At 42.2% G+C, this 19,287-nt stretch overlaps 1 protein-coding gene across 2 annotated transcripts in view; it reads right to left on the bottom strand.

Moving 5' to 3' along the window:
- Window positions 1-5,589: 5,589 nt before the first annotated feature.
- GPR137B (G protein-coupled receptor 137B) overlaps window positions 5,590-19,287 on the bottom strand; it is a 53,361-nt gene continuing 39,663 nt past the window's right edge. Inside the window, exons 4-7 of one of the 2 annotated variants that reach the window (XM_075064176.1) lie at window positions 16,905-17,058; window positions 14,405-14,529; window positions 8,245-8,369; window positions 5,590-5,759 (exon numbers count right to left, since the gene is read on the bottom strand). In XM_075064176.1, coding sequence (XP_074920277.1) covers window positions 5,648-5,759; window positions 8,245-8,369; window positions 14,405-14,529; window positions 16,905-17,058 — 516 coding nt within the window. In that variant the 3' untranslated portion in view covers window positions 5,590-5,647. Of the gene's footprint in view, window positions 5,760-8,244; window positions 8,370-14,404; window positions 14,534-16,904; window positions 17,059-19,287 lie in introns of both variants that reach the window. The other variant, XM_032775042.2, reaches the window with a different exon arrangement.

The raw sequence follows: 19,287 nt of genomic DNA, 5'->3' as shown, positions 1-19,287 counted from the left end.
TTGCTGCTTGTTGCAGTTTTAATCTTTTTGGGGACATCCATCAAGCTGCTTGCTCTCCAAAACTGAGAATCTGAGAAATTAACTTGCCTGCAAATTCTCCTTCTCTGGAGATATCCTTCAGGCTTGTCACCCATCTACCCGCCTCCCATAGGTTTGGATGTTGCCTTTTGTTTAGGGGTATTTCTTTTGCATTTGTATTTCCATTTTCCTGAGGCACACTTTTTAGCTTATGTTGATCTTTAATTGGGTTTTTATTTGCCAGAGGTTTGCCTTCTGATAAATCAAAGGAACTGACTAAAATATTTAGAGGGCAACATTTGCACTTGGAAGAATGTAGCATGCAGTCATGTGAGAGACTGGCTCAAGCTTTGACCCCCCCCTATTATTGGCCTGAATGATCAAAAAATCTTATGAGCTATGACAGTTTTGCCAATCTCTTGCTAAGCAGCTACAATCCAGGAGTGAGAATCCTGCCCGATATCTTTAGAGAAGCAGAATTACAAAGCAAATAATTTTTCCCCCTTGTTTTACCTTCATGTAGCTTTTTAGGTTTAAGATGTGCTTTCTACTTCTGTTTTAACATACAGAAAAAGTTTTTGAAGTGAGAGAGAGCAGTGAAAATCCTAATTTCTCACTTCAAGGAAAATCTAGGCTGCGTATGTCTTGTAATGTGAAATGTTAAATATGTAAGAATTTTCCAGCACATGTTAAAAGGCTTCTGGGTTTTTTTATTAGCTTAAAAAAACTTCATCCTTTTTTGTTTTACTTCTTTGAGATGATCTAGTACAGTGGTTCTCAAACTTTTCAATTGGTGACCCCTTTCACACAGCGAGCCCCCTCTAATAAATTAAAAACACTTTTTTATATTTAACACTATTATAAATAATGGAGCTGAACTGGAGTTTGGGAGGCGGAGGCTGACAGCTCACAACCACCCCCCATGTAATAACCTTGTGACCCCCCTGAGGGGTCACGACCCCCAGTTTGAAAACCCCTGCTGTAGTAATACTCTGAAGTGGGATTGTTTATTAAATATTAAATCACTGAGATTGGTCTGAGAAAATAGCTGAAATGTAGGAATGGGAAATATAGATCATTTTACAGTATTTATATTTAAACTAGAAATAATTTGACCTATTTGCAAAGGGGCCTCTGAGCTACTTTAAAAACTACTTCTAAAAGTTTCTCACTTCACAGTAGGGTTTGAAGTTGGTGGTGCATCACTATGCTTTACACAAGAGAACCAATTTCTCAAGCATGATTTGAAGTTTCCAATGCTCTTTGACTTCTATCCTTTTGAAGCTTCATGCATTTAATTAAAAAATGTCATCACATCTCCAGACAATTTATACCAAATTCATCCCTTGGACATTTGTGCAGACATGGCTGGAGCAGGAGTTTCAAGATCTGCCAGACATGCTCAGTGTTTAACCCTTCCCTTTGCTCATACGTGGTTTTCTACTGAAGTATTGCTGTAACTATCCTATTTCTTAGTAAACTGATACAGAATGGGCTTCTCCATCTTACCTTCACGAAATCTACAGCTATGCAGGATGTCATGTTGACTGTGGTATGAAAACACCACCTGCAGCTGAAACTGTAGGGTCCATGTATGGGCCATCATGTACAGTACAATCGAGAGATGTTTGGTCCTACATTTGTGACCATTTCTCAAGGTCCTCACTCCATCAAACTGCTATAGAAGTCTTATGGGGATGTGGCTCAGACCTTAAGATTTGATAAGGCCTTTGTATCATTACTTGATTTTTTTCATTAACAGAAAATGTTAGCAGTAAATATAACCCAACAATAAAATAGACCTCAATAATATCTCTTGCAACATTTTGTGGTATTTGGTATGCTTTCAGTAAAGGGAAAGGTATGTACTACTTCAAGTGTTTGTCCATATATATATTGCACCTTGGGTAGTGCACACATAGACTACAGAGGCCCACATTAGATTTGAATGAACTATGGTTTTAAATTGAGTTGAGATGTTAGAATGAGCAATAGGCCCAAACAGGGCTGCCCAGAGAATTCTGGGGGCCTGGGCACTTCGGCGGCGGGTCCCGGGGCAGAAGAGCCTCCTGCAGTGGGTCTTCGGGGCACTTGGGCGGCGGGTCCTAGAGCGGAAGGACCTCCCACCACCAAAGACCCAGAGCAGAAGAAGCTCTGAGGTCCCAAGCCCCGGGAGAGTTTTCTGGGTCCCCCGGAGCGAGTGAAGGGCCCCGCTGCAGGGTCCCTGAAAAACTCTCGTGGGGGCTCCTGCGGGGTCTGGGACCTGGAGCAAATTGCCCTTCTTCCCCCCCCCCCCCAACCTCTGGGCAGCCCTGGGCCCAAGGCATGTAACCAAAAAGAACAAGCTCATGGGAAAGGAGAAATATTATGTTAAACCTGTAGAGGCCCTTTGAAATACCAGTGTTATCATATTTAAGGTTTGGGCTAAAGTAATAGAAATAAAACAAGATTAATTTAATACCAGTTGCAATAAATAATTGGCTACATAAAAGATTGCTTCACCTGGCCTTAGCTAAGGTGGGATAATTGGCAGTGACATCACTTATTTGTTAAAGGGTATAAAAAAAGTAATTTCTTCAAGGGTTAATTGCTGATACCTGCCTGACCAATATGGGTATAAGCACCTTTTGGGTTTAGCCTGTTTGTAAATATCTTGATCAAATGCTTTATAAATGTTTTGTTGTTTGGATGTAGGCTTTTTAGGCATGTTCAGAGCAATAAATACCAATAGGTTTTGGATTTAATGAAGGAATATATGGTTAAATTGGTGGTGTGGTAATACCCTGCTTAAATAAAAATTCCAGCAGCATGTGTGTCCAATGTGCTTGATGGCAATATTTTGACCAGCAGTGTCTGTTGGGCCACGGCTGCCCACCTTATAAAGAACAGGTTCTTTAAAATATTTGTCCATATACATATATTCCATGACGCACCCGCAGTCCCAACTACTACAGAATCTAATAACATCTGGCTTCTGTATAAAGGAATTGAGGGACTGTTAGTCCCTTCTGCTGTTTATCCTCTTGGATGGGGGCTGGGAGGTGCGAGAGTATTCAGAGTGCAGGCACAGCCCAATGGATACTGCTGACCAAAAGATTCTGACCTCGAGCACATGTGCGCCAAGAGTGGAATATAGACCACAAATCTCACTGGACCTTAGTTACTATTGGTTAAGTAATCATTCTTTAAAAGGTGGGTTGAAAGTCATTAATTACTACAGAATACATGTGACAAGCCCTTCACTTCTTTGGGAACAATGGCCCCTTCCACAAAATACTTTTATCTCACCCCTTACACTTTCTGTGAGCAAGTTCCATTTTACATCCTCCCATGTATGGTGTTCTGAGACAGCTAAACTTCAAATTTTAGCAAAGCTTCCTCCCTTCTATAATCCAGGTTAAAATAGTTTTATATTTGTGTATCATCTAAAGTAGGATTAGGTAATTCATTGACTCCTGCACCAGAAGCTGAAGGAGGGTTACCAATCCACCTCTTGTCTATCAGTGATAGTTTTGGCATTTCGATTGCCCTTTTGTATATGTTAAAACATAGCCACCTTCGCTACTCATAGGATTTAACAAATATGTAATCTTCTAAGGTTACTTGTAATTTGTACATTTCAGTCTGTTTGAAGTTCTGTACATGTCTGACAGCAATGTAAATCAGTTTGATCACTTCGCTGGATCTCCCCCTACTTTTGCCAAAGCAGTCCCTCTATCTTGGGCTCATCCCCACAAATGTGGAGGATGAAGGAACCAGAAAACAGTCTTTTTGGAGAAAGGCAGTATGCTGTGAGACAATAACCTTAAAAGCAAGAGTTTCTGTCAGCCTTCCAAACACTTCACTTGCCACATTACAGTAATACACATTCAAGAGCAGAATTTTCTGCAAAAACACAGCAACCATTTTCAAAAATGCTGCCATTTAATTGGGGTGATGTTTTTCTTTACTGGATTTTTATGTCTTAAAACCAAAGACTGACGTGCAATTTAGGCAACTGTAATAAAGCGAAGTATGCATTTTTAAAAGTCCTGTTCATATACACTGGAAAAATTCTCAAAGAATTTCTGGTATGTTAGTGTTTAAGTTTATGTAAAAATCTCTTAAATAATACAGACAATGATTAAATTATGCCCACTAAAGCCCTTATCCTGCAACGTGGGTATTTTCGTGTATAAAGTTAAGCATATGTGGGATCAGTCTAAAATACCAAGACTTAGAACAATGTAACAACTAAAATGTGGCTTCATGACTGTGACGATGTAGCCCATAATGCTTTATGGGAATATGACATAACTGGAATATGTTTTATGCTACATGTGCCACGTAACGTATTTCTGTAAAGGTTATAGTCTGTTGAATCTATTCATCCTATTTGTACACACACATCATTTTTGTACTTGAAGATATGAACATTGTCTCTAGACTTGATTGATTTCTAAGTGAGTTTTGTAAGGCGTTTGGGCCCATTCTTTAGAAAGGAATATGCAAAGTTAAGTGCCCAATCAAGAAGCACTTAAGGAACAATGGATCTTGGAATGCTCCAATCCACATAAGAAGTCTACTTGAGGACGTTCAAGGTAGTATGTGAACCATGTCTGCTACCTGTAGTTCTGAGTCATGCATGGACATGTGGCTTGCCCATGTGATGCCAAAACTCCATCTTGGAGCTGGACTTTGCATAGGAGAGAGGAGAGGGTCTCCACCCACAAGAGAGAGTCTGTTTAAACCCGTGGGAGACCCCTCCATTTTGTCTTCAGCTGGCTAAAGAAAGAGCCTCTCCACCCCAAGGATATCTGAAAGAAACTGGAACAAAGGACAATAACCACAGGGGGTGTGAGTGATTGCTGGACCCAGACTAGCGGAGACTAATCTGTAAAAGGAAGTTTACTGGAACTGGTGAGATCTTACCTGTTTTCAGTTTCTTACTGTCTTAGACACAACTTGCGTGTTTTTATTTTACTTGGTGGTTCACTTTGTTCTGTCTGTCACCACTTGAAACCACTTAAATCCTACGTTCTGTATGTAATAAAATCACTTTTTACTTATTAACCCAGAGTATGTATTAATACCCGGGGGGGGGGCAAGGGGGAAGAACAGCCGTGCATATCTCTCTGTCAGTGTTATAGAGAGCCAACAATTTGAGTTTACCCTGTATAAGCTTTATACACGGTAAAACGGATTTATTTGGGTTTAGACCCCATTAGGAGTTGGGCATCTAAGTGTTAAAGGCAAAAACACGTCTGTTAGCTGCTTTCAGTTAAATATGCAGCTTCGGGGCAAGTAATTCAGACCCTGGGTCTATGCTGGAGCAGATGGGCATGTCTGGCTCAGCAAGACAGGGTGCTGGGATCCCAAGCTGGCAGGGAATGCAGGAGCAGGGGTAGTCTTGGCACATAAGTTGATGGTTCCCAAGGGAGGTTCTGTGATCTAACCTGTCACAATGACATTAAACCATTACTTAATCTACAACTTTCCTTGAATGCTGAGAATCCTGTGACAAAGACCTCTATTGCTCCTTGTATAAAACAGTGCCCTTAAAAACCAACAGATAAAGGAAAATTCCTGAACTTTGTTTTTCAAAATATTTTTTTAATATGGAATGGCTTAATACTGTCATTGACTGGAACTATATAGGGCTTGGTCGTTCTGTGTCCATTGTTGACTCTGGCTGCAATGATCCTATGTAAGCCATGAAACTGTTGTGTTGATGTCCCCAATCATAATAATCTGGAGAGAAACTAAAAAACAAAACACAAGAATTTATAGCTGAGGCCTTGATTCTCTGTCTCACTTACTTAAATGGGACAGACTATAACTTCATAAATATAGTTTACATAAATTCTAGAGATGCCACCAGTAGACAGGATACTTTGTACTTAAGTCTAAATCAGCTATTTAGCTATGCATCCCAGTTCAGCAGTAATGTGGGCTCAAGGAATTGGTCATGAACTAGAGAGACTTCCATCTTTAGGCTACCAGTTGAAATCCTGTCCAGTTCATTAGTGACGGAAGGTTTTTACCACCTAATGGCTTCACTTGGCCACCCAAGGGGTCAGGGCGTTGAAGGATGTTGGACAATAGTATGTCTAGACTGCCTAAATTCCTGTCCCAACAACTTGGATCCAGTTAGATCTAGCATTGCTAGATCTAAACATATTTTGTGTCCACACCCAACATGGTTAATACTTGGTCAGTAACTGGGAGCTTGGCTAGGATGCCATATGGTTGTCTGCCTGTAAACAATTCCAAACGCTTATGTTCTTTGGGTGGCACTCCCCAAACAGCCCTTTCTAAGCAGTTTGGCTGATCCTCCTCTTTTCCTTCCTGGTTCTTTGGGCAGTAGGAGATCCCAGACTGCACTGCCACCAGTGTCAGTACATGCAGGACCTCCAAGCACTCTGTGGTATGCAGAAGGCTGTATAGATTTTCCCCAAATGCAAAGATAGTGTGGTAGCTGTGAACAGGCAAGCTTTGTTGAAGTATGATTGCATTGTGGGTCAGAGAGAAAGCTGCACACAACTCAACCAAGTTAATTTCTATATGCAAATAAATGAAAAACAAGAATTGAGTTCTAGATGGATGGGAATTGGTTACTAAGGGGATCGTCGTCTTAAAGGTATTTCATTGTATTTTTATTCCTCTGATAATACTTTTAAAAATAAGGGGCTGACTACTGGTGGATCTCAAATATATAGAATTCCTGTGTTTCAAAGCAGTGGAAAAGGACATTCCCTGGGCCTAAACCTAGTACTGAGTAAAGTTTCACAGTAAAGTCTCCCCTCTTGCAAGTGATTTAATAGATTCTCAAGTACAAAATAACAGTTATCTAGGAGCTCCTCCCCTCACAGCTTCATCCCACCAGCTCAGTCTGTTCATAAAGTCTCATGCCCACATCTCTTCTACTAGAGAGTCTTCACCGCAGTCCCTCTCTTTTCCAGGTCTCCACAGTGGAGAGGTACACAAGCAGCTCTTGCTCCCTTTAGGTTTCTCCCCACACTAGGGAAAGGGCATAGGTGGGGTAGCCCCTGCGCTCCACCCTGAGGCCCCCCCCTTTTTTTCTCCCCATGACCCCGCCCATGCTCCAGCTCTTCCGGTCCCTCCTCTGCCTCTCCTCTGAGATACTTGTTGCCCACTGCTTGCTGAGTCCCTCCACGGGAGGGCCACACAAGACAAGACGCCAGGCTAGCCTTATGCTCTGTGCAGTCAGTGGGTGTGACCTTCCCTCCCTTCCAAGCTGCTGCAGGCCTGGATCACTCAGTGTGTGGCAGGCACCACCATGCGGTTCTCACAGCTGGTGCTAAGCTGGGTGGCTGCTGAGCAATACTGATTGCAATGGCCAGGATCCCCCTGCCACTTACACATGGGCCAGAACCCTTCAGAGTGTTCCTGGTAAGCAGCAGGTGGCAATTAGGGGTACCTGTAGGCAGTGAATGCTTCCTCTCTTCTCCCTACCCCAATTTTTGTACTTGCTCAAGTTCTGCAATGGGTGGGGGGAGCACTCAGCTTGGGGGAGGACCAGAGAGTGCAAGCAGTGGGGACCTTGGGGAGGGGGGGAGGGGAAAGGAGGGACTTGGCAGGTGGTGGGAGTCTGGGGCAGGGTGCAGCAACTCAATGGGCAGGAGGGCCTTGAGGGAGGGGGCCACGAAGGAGGCCGAGTGGGGGCAGGCCCTTGAGGCAGAGCAGGGGGATGAGGCCACAGTCCAGGGAACAGAGGAGCTTCCGGTGCTCAGGCCAGCCTCCACCAATACCAGAGCCATGCGCTACCCGTGGAAAAGGAGTTTGCTTTTATATCATTTTCTCTCCTAGCATGTCTTGCTCTCGAGCTTATAGCTCTAACAGAACCTGAAGTACAAATCTGAGAACTTCTGTCCTTAAAGGGACTGGACTCAAAACTGAAACTACTGATCTGGGCTTGGCCTTTAAAGGGCCAGCATCCTCTGTTATAGCTGTTAATTTAAGATACTCTTAACTATCTTCATTCTGTTGTCCTTGTAATGTTCATATGCTGCTATCGTTAATGCCTTGCCTCCCATGCTTATACTCTCACATACATGCATGTCTGTTCCCTATTACATCCTCCTGCTGAACTCTCCTTTCTAATAGATTTTTTTCTCTACCCGTAAGTATTGTGTCTGAATTTGGTCAAAAATCATGAGAAAATATGTAGAACTTTTTATCATTCCTCACTGATCACTTGCTCCTGTAACCATCCCAATACCTCACCTGCCCTGCGTGCCTTGTGGTGAAATGTTCCAGGCCAGATCATCGTCGCTGTCATATCGCCGAGGGTTGTCAAAGAAATAGGATCGTGGACTGAATCCATGGCTTGGTACCATTCCTGGATTTGTCTAGGGGGGAAACAATCCATCAATGAAAGCTGCACCAATTTGTGTCTGAGTGTCAGAGATGTCACCTGTTCATTTTCTAAAGAATACCGCTGAGGAGACTTCTTGCCAAAGGCTCCCAGCCAAGAGATATGGCAGGAGTCTGTTCAACTGTTTTTTCCCCTTGCTCTCGCCTCCTGTTCTGCTCCTCTGTTTCCTCCCGTTAAACCAGTGGTTCTCAAAGTTTTGTACTGGTGACCCCTTTCACATAGCAAGTCTCTGAGTGTGATGCCCCCCTTATAAATTAAAAACACGTTTAAATCTATTTAACACTATTATAAATGCTGGAGGCAAAGCGGGGTTTTGTATAGAGGCTGGCAACTTGCAACCCCTTGATGTAATAACCTCGTGACCCCCAGTTTGAGAACCCCTGCGTTAAACCTAACAACCCCCTACTTCCAATGAGTAGAAATACTCATGCTACTGGACCTGCTGCCTCATACATGTCTGCTCTAGGCTCTATATCAATTCCTCTCCACCCCAGCCTTCCCTCCCAATAACACTGCCCACTTGCTTCCCTCAGAGAGAGCAGTCTGGAACTGGCAGACAGAGGAAGGGGCCTACAGTAGGACGATGAGGTTGGGGAGATGAGGAATTCCCAGGGGAGAGGATGGAGAGCTGTAGCCCCTGGGCAAATGACCTCTAGTCCAACCTCCCAATGTCCTGAAATTCACAATCCTACCTTTACTGGCACAGCATCCCCTCCCAGCTTCCCCTCAACCCAGAGAAACTGACCAATCTGTCCCTATGAAACTATACCCGATTAAAGGATGGGAATAGGATGCTATTATGTCTCTCAGCAGTGATGTACTTATCCACTGGGCCAATCCAGGGGGAAACATCCATTGAGTGAAGGGGCCTACACACAATTTTTCCATTTACAAAAAATAAAACCCCAAACCATTTTCATTATAGTTTAACTAGTGTTTTTCCACTCTGGCCCACAGTGTGGCTCAGATTCAAGACACTGTCCTACACATTCCCATAAACACTTGATTTTTTTTCTCTTCCATTCAGCGCCGGTATCAGAGGGTTCCCCATTTCCTCCCCCACTTGCTCTTTGGATATGCTGGGGCAATATTTTTATTCTTGGCCCAGAGAAAGAAAAAGGGTTGATCCTGCATTGTTCTTTGGCATAAAACTACTTACAGTTTTTTTTCTTTTTGTGTTAAAGAAACAACAATCCAAAACCCAAGTGGTAAAAACGTGTGGATTTTCCCCCCATTTCACTTGCTTGAGACTCTAGCAATGTTAGAATAAGAGCACTCAGTTATGCTCTACAGGCAAAAACAACCTACCAAAGATGGTAAAACAAGAGTATTGTCTTAACAATTCCAGGAACCAAAACTTTATTTTTTTGAATAGAGCTAAGCAGTTTCTAGTTTTTAATTTTGGAAAGAAATATTCAGCCAACTCAACACTTTCCCAAAGTTTTCTATTTAAGCAATCACCATTTATAAATAAGGAAAGCAGAGCCACATGTGGGATTTTCACTAAATTTCTGTTGTTGCTAGATATTTTTTGGACTAGTGGATGCAGTTTGTTTTAATAGTAATGTTTCATATATAATCCTCTTTTCTTGGCCATCCTTTTCCAGTGTATTAATAAGTACTTGGTAGTTCTGGAACTATTAACAAGTGTTTATATTACAGTACTCTCCTGTGACACATGGACTCCATCTTATGGCAAATTTGCATGAAAAATTCATGGTGTGGCTTTGCTAAAGAATCTAGGGCTTGGGCTTTTGTTGATTTTTTTTTTGCACTGAATGTTGTGAGTTTAACTGTCGTGGGGTTGTTTATTTAACATTTTCAGTTTTCCTCTCTCTGTGACATAGATATGCATAAACCTATTTGTTATTTTTCTACAGACACAAAAATAAGGCATACATTTTTAAACAGTGAGGGAAATCAACCATTGGAACAATTCACCAAGGGTTGTGGGGGAATCTCTGTCACTGGCAATTTTTAAACCAAGATTTGATTATTTTTTAAAAAAAAGTATTCTAGTATAAAAGTCGTTATTTTGGAAAAGTTCTGTGCCCAGTGTTAACAGGAGGTCAGACTAGATCAGTGGTTCTCAAACAGGGGGTCGGTACCCCTCAGGGGGTTGTGAGCTGTCAGCCTCCATCCCAAACCTCCAGCATTTAGAATAGTGCTAAATATTTTTTTAAGTGTTTTTAATATATAAGGGGGGGTCGCACTCAGAGGCTTATGGTGTGAAAGGGGTCACCAATACAAAAGCTTTAAAACGAATGTATTAGATGATCACAATTGTCCTTTCTGGCCTTGAAATCTTTGAATTTTTGAATCTATGAAAACCGTAGTATTTGATCAGACATATTTAACAGCAATACTAGGTAAAGAAAATATCCCCTGTAAAAGGTACCCACAAGATGAGTGAAGTTACAGCATTCTCTATTTAAATTGGGACTAGCTTGCTCCTCCTAAATCTACCCCACCAAACTTCTAGAGTCTTAGGGTCTTGTCTAGACAAGATGGAAGGGTGTAGTGTTAGAACTTGTTCTTCCACTAACAGTTAGCAGAAGAATATAGTCCATGATTGTTTTTCATAGATTCATAGACTCTAGGCCTGGAAGGGACCTCGAGAAGTCATCGAGTCCAGTGCCCTGCCCTCATGGCAGGACCAAATACTGTCTAGACCATCCCTGATAGACATTTATCTAATCTACTCTCAATATCCTCAGGAGATGGAGATTCACAACTCCATAGCAATTTAATTCCAAGTATTAACTACCCTGCCAGTTAGGACTTTGTCCTAATGTCCAACCTAATATCTGCTTGCGTGGCAGTTTAAGCCCATTGTTCTTGTTGCGGAGATATTAGGATCGGCTAAGGTTACAAGTTTTCTCCCTCTCGCGCGTGAGGAACACTCCACGCGCTGCCCTTAGCATACCGATGACTATACTCCTCGAGCCTGGCGAATGAGAGCTATTAACTCCGTCTCATCTTCTTCGCATTATGTATCACCAAAGCACTATATATCGGAGGGAACATCAGCATAGAGCACTCGGTCGTTCTAGTAATCTCACTAATCGGGACATTCTGGTCAGATGCGAAAATCACGAGAGAGATGAGCGTCTACCTTACTCGAGCCTTACTTCATAGTCATGGAGATAAGCAGAAATTTAATCAGACCCGCATGCGTATGACGCCCTCTTCCGCGGAACCCTCTCACAATGCTCACCAATCTTTCGCTAGAAATGCGGTGCACAGGAATGGAACCAGCATAGCACCAAGGGAGGAGCGCGTAACCAGATACGAGAGCGTAAGAATGACTTCTTGTATCCTTGTGTGAGCACACACACGGATTAAATACAATCCAGACCTCACTGGCTTATCTCGCAACACGAGCACAACGTTTACCGTCTATCAGCTCATCTTCAGTGGGCGCCGCGTTATAAACCACTAGACCTGCGCGATCATGAACTTGACACTATGGAGCGTGTCTCTGGCATTAGACATGTCTCTAGGCAGCTCGTGAAAGTGCGATTCTACAAGTGACTGTAATGGTGCATAAAGAGTTGAGCCCAGTCCGGAAAAGACAGCGGTCAATATCTATGACAGCATAACTTTGTCCCCTTGCATGAGAAGCATCTTGGTCCCACCACAGTGAACTTCAGACCATTTCTCCAGTTTGTCCAGATCATTTAAATTTTGACCTGTCCTCCAAGCAGTTACAATCCCTCCAGTTGGTATTGCGCAACTTAATAGCGTACTTTCTATGCCAACATCTAAGTCGTTGATGAGATTTGAACAGAGGCCGTCCAAAACAGACCCTGTGGAACCCACTGTTATACCTTTCCAGCAGGATTGGGAGCCATTAATAACACTCTCTGAGTACGGTTATCCAGAGTTATGCACCCACTTATAGTAGCCACATCTAAATGTATTGCCTAGTTTATGATAAGAATATCAGGTGCAGACCGTATCAATGCCTCACTAAAGTCTAGGTATACACATCCACTGCTTCTCCTTCATCCCAGGCTCGTTATCCTATCAAAGAAAGCTATCGCATTGGTTTGACATGCTTGTTTTTCAAATCCATGCTGCCTATTCCTTCACCTTACCACCGTTCCAATGTTTGCAGATGATTTCTTTTAATTACTTGCTCCATCTATCTTCCCTGGCACAGAAGTTAAACTAACTGATCTGTGTTTCCGGGTTGTTTTATTCCCTTTTTATTAGATTGGGATCACTATAGTTTGGCTTTTCCAGGTCTTCTGGAATCTCTCCTCGTCTCCCAGTGACTTTCCCAAAGATAATAGCCTAGAGCTCAGATACCTCCTCTATTTAACTCCTTTGGATTCTAGATGCATTGCATCAGGCCCTGGTGATTGCAGGATCTAACTTTTCTAAGTGATTTTTACTTGTCTTTTTTTATTTTATCTGTCTTAAATCTACCCCCTTTCCCAATAGAGCATTCACTATGTTAGACATTCCTTCAGACTTCTCAGTGAAGACCGAAACAAAGAAGTCATTAAGCATCTCTGCCATTTCCAAGTTTCCTGTTACTGTTTCTCCCTCTTCACTGAGCAGTGGGCCTACCTTGTCCTTGATCTTCCTCGTGCTTCTGATGTATTGATATAAAGTCGTCTTGTTTCCCTTTATTCCGATAGCTAGTTCGAGCTCATTTTGTGCTTTTGCCTTTCTAATCTTGCCCCTGCATTTCTGTGGTGTTTGCCTATATTCCTCCTTTGTAATCTGACCTAGTTTCCATTTTTTATATGACTCCTTTTTATTTTGTAGGTCATGCAAGATCTCGTGGTTAAGCCAAGGTGGTCTTTTGCCACATTTTCTCTCTTTCCTACCCATCGGAATAGCTTGCTTTTGAGCCCTTAACAGTGTCCCTTTGAAGAACTGCCAACTCTCCTCAGTTGTTGTCTTGTTTAACTTCAGTGGGACTATCATATGAGTAAAGATTTGTAGTATCAGACCCTAAATGTCTAGATTTTTGCAAAGTAAGGATAGATTGTCTTCTAGTATCTGAACATTTCCCTTTGTTCTGATTGATTTTTGTGAATCCCTTTCATATAATCCTAAATTCACTAGCAGGAGCAATACTGCTAAACTCAAATTTTTAAAAAATGAGCTTGCTATAACATAATGGTAAAGAGAAAATCCTAATCTGTGCTTTTAAAACCTTGGTTTCTTTTCTTCACAGTTACATGGGGCTAATTCCTAGGATTTTTAAAAGGTTTGTTTGGTATAATGAACAGGGCTAGAACTAAATGGCTGGGTTTCCTATGGTAGTTCAAGTGATTGCAGTTTAAAGTTAAAAGGCTTTTTCACGAAGATCTGCTACTGTCTTGTTAATCTTGGCTTTGTCATTATGACGTTAGCACTCGTACCATCCTTGGGGAATTAAGCCCTTTGTTTTTCTGTAGGGCAGGCACTATACAGCTAACTGCAGTGCATACTTTCCCACACACTTGCCAGTGTCCCCCATATTAATCTGGAGGGATTGCCTGCTGCTATGAGAAGATACTTTGGTTTCTCTGCCTACTTAAATCCAACATGTGTTTAGCTTTCAAACCTTGGCCTCACCATTCTGCTGAAACTGCTAACTAAGATTTCAGCTAGTGCCAGTTGTGGTGCTGGTTTTTATGATATGGAAACTTCAAGGAGAATTGGGCTAGGACCATCAAACCCTTTTCATATGTGCCACTGAGCAGCTATCAGATGATAACTTGCAGCTGGCTTTGAATCAGTGCCCTAAAAATGAAAGACACTGTAGCCCATTATCAAACTCAAGTGCCAGGTAAATTTTCGACAGTAATAACCTGGTTGGGGAAGCTACCAGACCTGCTGCCTTATACATGTCTGCTCTAGGCTCCATATCAATTCCTCTCCACCCCAGCCTGATGATCAAGAGTATTTTATTTTTACTGAGACCAGTTTGAAAATAAAAAGTTAAAATTCAGTAAATTGAGCTCTAAGGATTATCTGAAGGTTGTGCCTGGAAAAGGTTTTACTTACCAGATCTTTTGTAGGGTTTCGAACACGGAAGAAGTACACAACTAAGGAAGTGGGCAGCAGCTCCCAGATAAAGAGGATCACTCCAAATACAACGTACCCAGCATCTCCCAGCTGACATTTCAGATCTGCCTGTTGAAAAGTCAGAGAAGCATGTTCAAAAATGAGAAAGTGAGTTTGTTTTAAAATGTATAAGAACCAAAAATCAGCTTTCTTAGGGTGAAAGGCTGATCACAGGAAAACTATGAGCCGCCAATGTGATATGACTGTGAAAAAAGCTAATGGTCTTGGGGTACTTCAGGCGAGGTATTTCCAGTAGAGATAGGGAGATGTTAGTACCATTATACAAAGCATTGGTGAGACCCCATCTGGAATATTGTGTGCAGTTCTGGTGCAATTCATACTGGAACAGGTACAGAGAAGGGCTACTAGAATGATCTGAGGAATGGAAAACCTGTCTTATGAAAGAAGACTCAAAGAGCTTGGCTTGTTTAGCCTAACCAAAAGAAGGCTGAGGGGAGATACGATTGCTCTATATAAATATATCAGAGGGATAAATACCAGGGAGGGAGAGGAATTATTTAAACTCAGTACCAAAGTGGACACAAGAACAAATGGATATAAACTGGCCATCAGGAAGTTTAGACTTGAAATTAGATGATTTTTTCTAACCGTCAGAGGACTGAAGTTCTGGAACAGCCTTCCAAGGGGAGCAGTGGGGGCAAAAGATGTATCTAGCTTCGAGACTAAGCTTGATAAGTTTATGGAAGGAATGGGATGATGGGATAGCCTAATTTTGGCAATTAATTTATCTTTGATTATTAGCAGCAAATATGTCCAATGGCCTGTGATGGGATGTTAGATGAGGTGGGATCTGAGTTACTACAGAGAATTCTTTCCTGGGTGTCTGGCTGGGGAGTCTTGCCCACATGCTCAGGGTTTAGCTGATCGCCATATTTGGGGTCTGGAAGGAATTTTCCTCCAGGGCAGATTGGCAGAGGCCATCAGGGGTTTTCGTCTTCCTCTGTAGCGTGGGGCACAGGTCACTTGCTGATGGATTCTCTGCACCTTGAAGTCTTTAAACCATAATTTGAGGATTTCAATAGCTCAAACATAGGTTAGGGGCTGATACAGGAGTGGGTGGGTGAGGTTCTATGGCCTGTGTTGTGCAGGAGGTCAGACTAGATGATCATAATGGTCCCTTCTGACAGTAAAGTCTGTGACTCTGACTCTAAATGTATGTAAACATCAGGGAATCTGATGGAACATCCAGTAGCTGCATATAAAAGTAAAGCAGCAGATTAACCTGGCTACAAATTCTTAATGATTAAACTCCCTTTGGAAAGATACAAAATTGTATTTTATTTTGTACAATACCTTTCCCTTCCTCTTTTTTAAATGATCATCCTCCTCCTTAGGGTGTTTTTCTCCCCTATCCAAAAGCTACAGAGAATAATTAAGTCCTTGTGACTGCCTGCAAGGCTCTTAGACTGTCAAGAAAGTGAGAAAATAAGATACTAGCTTTCTAAACTCTTTCAAGCTTTAAGAAACAAACAAATTACAAACTTTTGAGTTCAGTGCAAGCCCCACTAGCCTGAGTCTGTTGACCAGGGTTAGGAGGCTCGCTCCCAATGGCTCCAAAATGTTGTGTAGACATGGGCACTCAAAAATGAAGGTAGCCGGCATTGCTGGCATTGCATTGCATATTTTGCTAAATTCAGAATTAATTAGGCCTTTATGTAAGAGAGGCATCACAGGCTGACACGTCCCATGAAACCTCGTGGCAGGTTAGGGGAAGTACATGGACCAGGAATGTAGGTAGGATACGGCACCTCTCATTTCATTGCACTCCCCTGATTTTAAGCCAACACCTATGTACAGGAACTGAGTGAACCACCATTTGAAAACCCCACCATTCAGTCTTAGCTGTCATTTTGGTTTAATTATAACTTGACCGATCATCATATATTAAAACTGGTGCTACGTGAAGGAAACACGCAGCTATTCTCACTTTTATTGATAGAGCAGGAAAAACACTTCTTTTATTATGGGGGGATGCCGGCCCCACAGAAGTCAATGGAGCTTTGACATTGACTTCAGAGGAGCTAGAATTTTGCCTATGTGTTTAAACTGTAAATGGAGTCACCTACTTGTCTCCACTGCACCCAAATATGATTCAAACTATTCAGTACAGTTCTTTCAACAAAGGTAAAAAATAAAACAAATCGGGGAGTTGCCTTTCTAAATCTTAAAAATAAATGTAAATAAAGTGCAATAACCAGAAGGTAACTTTTTTATATTGTTGGTTTTGTGACTGCTTTTTCTTCTGACTGAATTATTTTTCCCTAACCATTTTATTGTTGAAAAGATCATATTCTTGGAGCAGAACAAACTTAGTGCTTTTTTTAATTTAAAAAAATCCAAAAGATTTTATTATATTCTTGTTTGTTATCAATTCTGAGAATACAGGATCAGTTTTCCTTGTTAGCAGTAAACATCATACTTGCCTGATCTGATACATTGTACCAGTCATAATCAAAAGAATTGACTTTCTTGGTTTGCGAAAATGATAAGATGAATAAATTGTAACAGGCTCTTGAGGTATATAGTAGTATAACGGTCACGCCTATAGTTGTCACCTGACACACAGATGAACCCTAGAAGAGAGAGTTGAACATATTTTAGTACTTATGTCTGATAATGGCAAGAACACTGTTTCCATAGGCTTGGTGAGCTCTGCTTAACTGTGTATAATCTGGGATATAATTTAATTTTTTTAAATCTGGGAATCTTTTTCCAGGTGAGAGTGGCTGTTCCAGCTCTTAGCATGGTCAGCTACTGTTCAGTGACTCTAATATTGCAGGAAGTGCTAGTCTGAAAGTACCTAAAATAAGATCAAAAGAGTTGTACATGGGGGATAAAACTTATTGGATAGATCAGCCACTCCATCCTCATGCAAAAATACAACCTCCAACATCACACCAGAATGAGAACTTCCTATATCAGATCTTTCACTGATACTACGATGCAACATTGTGCATTTTACAGCTACATGCTACCCATATATTAGCCCTCCGAGTAAGTACAGAACAGCTGGTAACAGTTATTGGTAAACACATTGCACACAGGAATTCACATCCTACATTGCAGATTTGCCCAGTTTATAATTTGGTATCAACAGCAGAGTCTCATTGAGCAAGACTAGAGGAGTGTACGGAACAGTAAGTGAATTTGAGGTCAGGAATGTAGATTGGAATGGGGCCCTGGAGTGTTTTGGAAGATAGAGCTCTCTTCAGCTGGGCTTGGAAATGGATAGCGTTTGTAGGAGAATGGTGTGATCCACATGCAGGATTGAGAGTAGCCTGGTTGCAGCAGAAATTCAGAGGGGATGGATTGAGAGAGAGACCATAACAGTAGGCATCACAAGGGCTGAGACATGATCTGATTAAGGATGTATAAATCTCTGGGCACAGACAGGACTAGGCTAAGGATCAATGTTAGTCCTGTCCTGGAGACAGGCCCATATACAGACAAGAGAATAGATGGAGTGGAAGAGGCTCAAGGAGGACTCTGTGGGGCTGACCTGGTGGGAGCCTTTTATACAATTGAATGGGAGGACCAAAGTTTGGGTTCTAACCTCTGGGTCAGCAGAGGTAATGCTTTCAGCCCCTGCGGGGAAGGGAAAACCCTTGTTTCCATCTCACATGGCTCCCTCTCCCTACCTCAATGGAGGCATGTAGTACCATAAATGGGCTCCAGAGCCTGACAGAGCTGGAAGTTTCTCACCTTATCATGGGCCCTTTTAGAATAGTGTGAGGGATAGGACGGCCCACCCATGCAGAAGCATAACTCCAAGATTTCTAGCCTGGGTTACAAAGTCTAAAGGCAAGCAGTAGTGGGATCAAAGGCCTAGGACAATGAGGCTGTATCATGTCATGTCATTTCACCAGGTTATAATGGTCTCCAAACCTTCACATAAAATATTTCTTCGTCTACATTTCTGTGAAGACCTTTTCAGCCGTACGGTTGTGGCAAAATGGAAGGGGCATGGCTTCATGAGACCACAAATAACTGTGACCAGCTGTACAAGGATGCACTGTTTTCTTTGTACACAGGAATGCAGCATGGTATAGTGGCTAGAGCAGGGGCCTGCAACTCAGGTGACCTGGGTGCTAGTCCCAACTCCACCACTTACAAACTGCCAGGCCTCAGGCAAATCATTTAACCTCTCAATGCTTCAGTTTGTTCATCTGTAAGAAGAGGCTCTTTGCATGGAAAGTACAGAGAATTATTACCCTGTGGGAGTGTTTTCCTTTGAGATGCCACATTCCATTGCCTCGTTGCATTGATGTTACACTTTTATAAATGTCACGTCAATGCAGTATTGACTTTTTTCTGCCTTCTGTGAGACTCGTAGAATTTGTGTTCCTAACTCGACGATCTGAGGGTGCTCTCTGCTTCGGAGTTCCCCTTGGTACTCTGAGCAGTAGAGTCTTCTCAAGCAGTGGCCTGCCTCGCTGATTTGGGGGAGGTGGATGGGGGTTATATTATAGCACTCACTGTCCTGTCTGCACCTTCCTCTTTGCTGCAAGCAGACCATGAGCAGCTGGGATGGAGGGAAAGGTGGGAGGAATGAGTGGAGAAAGGAAGACTTTAGCTGTTTTTTTCCTCATAGTGTTGTAAAAACTGAGGCCTGGTCTACACTACGCGTTTAAATCGATTTAAAGAGCGTTAAATCGATTTAACGCTGTACCTGTCCACACTACAACGCCCTTTATATCAATATAAAGGGCTCTTTAAATCGATTTCTGTACTCCACCCCAACGAGAGGAGTAGCACTAAATTCGATATTAACATATCGGATTACGGTTAGTGTGGACGGAAAT

The sequence above is a fragment of the Chelonoidis abingdonii genome, chromosome 3 (assembly GCF_003597395.2).
Source record: "Chelonoidis abingdonii isolate Lonesome George chromosome 3, CheloAbing_2.0, whole genome shotgun sequence".
NCBI lineage: Eukaryota > Metazoa > Chordata > Testudines > Testudinidae > Chelonoidis > Chelonoidis abingdonii.
This window is presented reverse-complemented; position numbering and strand designations above follow the sequence as displayed.